Raw genomic sequence first — 4,048 nt, forward strand, 5'->3', positions numbered from 1 at the left:
CATGCCACATTTGTTTCCTCATCGTGTCGTCGCGGTTACAATGTATTATAATGTTTTCACCATATGTTCAATACTATGTTTGTCCTCGTTCGTACCCCATACCCACGTAAAATGCTACAACTACTAATTACTGATTTTTTTTCCTCCTGTTATTACATAACCTACTCCAAATTTAATTTCTTAATTTCCTTACACCCCTTCTTTTTTTTCTTCAATTACAAAAATAATACATTTTTATAGGATAAAATAGAAAAAAATTAATTTCATATGAAAAAAACCCCTAACCATCCTCTCAGAAAGCGGCTAGGGGCTAACCGCCCCCCAGGGCCGGACGGTTAGCCCCTCTTGCCGCCGGCCTAACCGCCCTCTGAAAGGGCGGTGGACGCCTACTTTTGCAAATCTTTTCGCCGGGAATCTATTTATTTAAATTTAAACTCGAAAAAATATAAAAAACTCCATAATCATGTGCCTGTGGAGCCCACAGCCCCACAAAACAGGCAGCTTACTCCTTCAGTGGTTAAAGTAGCCTGCCAGTGAGATGTGCCAGATCAAACATTTGCTTCATTCCAAATCAACACACAAACAAATCATTACTTCACAAGTCAGGTTAGAGCCACCGCGGAGAAAAAGGAGAAGCTAAAAATAAAAGGACAAAAATAAGAAAAAGGGAAAAAAGAGCAAAAATAGAAGCTCCAGGATACTTCCTAAAATGCCGCATCCATGCTTCGATCTTGTTAATACACTACTAGTAAATACCATCTACTGTCCACCTTTTCGCCGCAGAGAAACTGAGAACTCGTCTCTCGCTAGGTGTTCTTGTATCATCACTCCTAATCGAGTAGATACCTAAGCCTTCTATAATTAAAAGCACTCCATATTTTGGCTGTTCTTCAACTGCAAATTGAAAAATACTATGTGAGTCATAGGAATTATATGTGCAAATGGATTATGAAAGGGGAAGGAAACTAAGGAACAAGACCAATGGTATCCCCTAAATGGTAGCGACAACTTTGAAGGTTATATTGTGATGCAGTACACTACGATAGCTAATAAATCCTCCCAACATAGGCAATGCACGCATAACAACAGTAGCCTTGAACTAGTACTTCTTTTACTTCCAACTAGCTTAATAACCTTTAGAGGGACAAAAGAATTTCAGACTATATTAACAAATTAATGAGGTTTCCAAGGAGATTCATTCTGGATCAGTGTTTTCTTTTTCTTTTGCATTCTCTAATGCATGCAATCAAAATGACTGTTTCGTAGAATATTTGACATTAGCAATCAAAATGAACTGTAGACTTTCCCTCAACAAATATGCAAATGTACCCATAATAGCCCATCAAATTGTACACTATATCTGCCCACGAAAAAAAAGGCATGTTACCCACAGCAAGTCAACAATCACAGGGATTGGCACCACACACACGCATGATAATTTTTCTGTTAAGCATTTGCGTTTGTAATATGTAAATAGTTGGGGAAAATGTACAGCTAAAATGGCGAAAATGTACAGCTAAAATGGCCAATGGATGCATTATGAGCATTGACCCAATCCTTCCATGATGTGTAACCAGTCACCACAGTCACCTCTGAAAATCACATGATGTTCACGCAACATACCAGATTATAACAGGGGAACCCTCCCCTATAAACATTCACATTTGTAAATCGCACACAATTAAAAACTAGCTAAAATTGCTGGCCTAGCGATCAAAGTTGGTTGCAGGCTTGCAGCTTTGACATTCTCTCAAGTATGTAGATCAGGACAAAGGATTAGAAAACAGAAAGATTTAGGAAAAGATATCTTTACCCCAATGCAGCATATGGACTAGTTTTGCCATCCTATGGAGAGTAAGCTTTTGAGTCGACTACTGGATATCCTCTGCAAAGCCTTCTTTGCGCCAGGCACCTCGGCATCAGCCAGTTTCTGTAGATGCTGGCAAGAACCAGCATCCACAAGCTTTCGTCGTGTTCCATTCCCACCACCCATGGCAAGTGCTAGAAAGATTGAAACTGGGTACTTTTTATCGATCTCCTCATTCTGGGGGTCAAGCATTTGCACTAACCTGGTTACACACTTCCCATCCCTGACAAAACCCTTCCGATTGGACTTCAAGGTAAGCAAAGCAAGCAGTGCACGTCCAGCTGACTCCTGTACTGTTGCTGGCTTAGCCACCTCCATCATCTTAACCAGTGTACCGATGCATGGAGACATGCAATGCCTGGTGTCATCGCTCACAGTAGGTGCAAGGTCAGCAACCATATCAGCGGCCATTTGTTGCATCAGGATGCTACCACAGCAGCATATGAGGTCTGTAATTTGTGCGAAGAAGAGAGGCGACGAACAGAGGGTTCTTGCAGCAGCAGGGACGGATGTAAGTGCATGGATAGCGCGCAGTACAGAATCCTGGAGATCCTGGTCAGAAGCGATATGCAGCGCTTGCAACAGTGGCGGCAATGCACCTGCTTGCACAATCTGGCTCTGTGTCTCGTGGTCTCCCATGGAAGCAAGCGACCAGAAGCAGAGAGCAGCACTCTTCTGCATGCCAGCAGTGCCACTCGCGAGCAGATCAACAAGAACTGGCAAACCACCCTCCTCCACCAGAGCCAAGCGGACATCATCGATGGAAGCCACATTCTTGAGCGCCGCCACAGCAAGTGCCTGCACAGCGGGAGATCCGGAGCTAGGACGGCACGCATTAATCAAGATGGACACTCCTCCATACGCCGACAGAGCCCACGCGCTGCCTGCGTCGGCAGTGATGGCCACAACGGCCGCCGCGGCGCGCTCCCGCGTAGCCGGCGCCAAGCCCGAGTCAAGCACGCGCAGCAGCGGGCCGAGGCCGCCTTCGTCGAACACCACCCTCCGAGACGCGGCGCCGGCAGTGGCGAGGTGGGCCACGGCCGCGACAGCGCTGTCCCGCAATGCCGAGTGGGACGACGAGTCGAGCAGGCGGAGCAGCGCGGCAACGTCCCCGTCGGCGGCGACGACCTGCGCGGCCTCCGCGGCGGGGTTGTCGCTCAGCAGCTCCAGCAGCGACGCGAGCGCCTTGAGCTTGAGGTCCAGCCCCCCGATCTGGAGCCTTGCGAAGGCGTCCCGGACGAAGAGCGACTTATCAGCGCGCGACGCCGCCGATGCCGGCACCTGCAGCACGATGGCGTTGGGGGATGACGCCGTCGACGAATCGACGGAGAGCAGACCCGAGCGGAGGAGAAGCGAGAGGTCGTGGAGGAAGAGCGAGAGCGAGGAGGCGGCCATGTCGAGGTCGCTCTGGAGGCGGAGCCGACCCCCGGGGAGGCCGGGGTCCTGGCACCGGACCGAGAGCGCGTGGAGGGAGCGGAGCGCCGGGAGGAGAGACGCCACCAGGTCGGCGAAGAGCGGGTACGCGGAGGCAGAGGCAGGCACGGCCGCGAGGGAGGACTGGAGCGCGAGCAGCGTGCCGTGAAGCGCGCGCCACCGGGAGTGGAGCGCCTTGACCGACGCCGCCGCTAGGAGGAGCGGCGGCAGGAGGGCGTGCACGATCTGCGCTAGCGCGTCCGCGGCGGCCGGCGGAGGCGGGGAGATCGGCGGCGTCATGGCCGGCGATGGCGACGGGAGGCGGGAGGGGAGTAGGAGTGGAGAAAGCGAGGGGAAGAGCGGCGGCGGCGGCGGCGGTAGCACATCACATGGAGTGGAGTCGTGGGGGGGGGGTGTGGGACGGACGGACACGATTCGCTTCCGCGGGAAGGAAAGCTGTAAAGCGGGGGCGGGAGCTGGCCGTCGTGTCCGCGAAGCACGCGCGAGGACGGCGCATCGCAGGCTTCTTGGACACTGATATTTTGGCCCCACAACTACGGGTACATGGTTGTCAATGTGATGCGTGTAGGCTTGACGCGTGAGTTTCGGGGATGTGGGCAGACCTCGCGAGTGGAATCTCGTGGAGAATAGTGAATGGTGCAGTCTGCTGTCATGTGGGGTCCGTTTATGTGGGGTAACTTCGTCAGTGGAATGGTTGAAGCGTGAGTGGGTGGGTGCAGATTTGTTTGTGGGGAGGGGTAACAGCTG

At 51.6% G+C, this 4,048-nt stretch overlaps 1 protein-coding gene across 1 annotated transcript; it reads right to left on the reverse strand.

Moving 5' to 3' along the window:
- Positions 1-541: 541 nt before the first annotated feature.
- LOC133902107 (uncharacterized) lies at positions 542-3,777 on the reverse strand. The gene is made up of 2 exons (XM_062343691.1): positions 1,814-3,777; positions 542-894 (listed from the first exon to the last, which is right to left on the reverse strand). The coding sequence occupies exon 1, from the start codon at positions 3,578-3,580 to the stop codon at positions 1,832-1,834; it is 1,749 nt and encodes a 582-aa protein (XP_062199675.1). The 5' UTR covers positions 3,581-3,777; the 3' UTR covers positions 542-894; positions 1,814-1,831.
- Between the last annotated feature and the right edge of the window lie 271 nt (positions 3,778-4,048).

The sequence above is a fragment of the Phragmites australis genome, chromosome 20 (genome assembly GCF_958298935.1).
Source record: "Phragmites australis chromosome 20, lpPhrAust1.1, whole genome shotgun sequence".
NCBI classification, from domain to species: Eukaryota; Viridiplantae; Streptophyta; class Magnoliopsida; order Poales; family Poaceae; genus Phragmites; species Phragmites australis.

Bases quoted from the DNA above. Each gene is read 5' to 3' on its own strand.
- LOC133902107 (XM_062343691.1), bottom strand. From the start codon at position 3,580: ATGACGCCGCCGATCTCCCCGCCTCCGCCGGCCGCCGCGGACGCGCTA.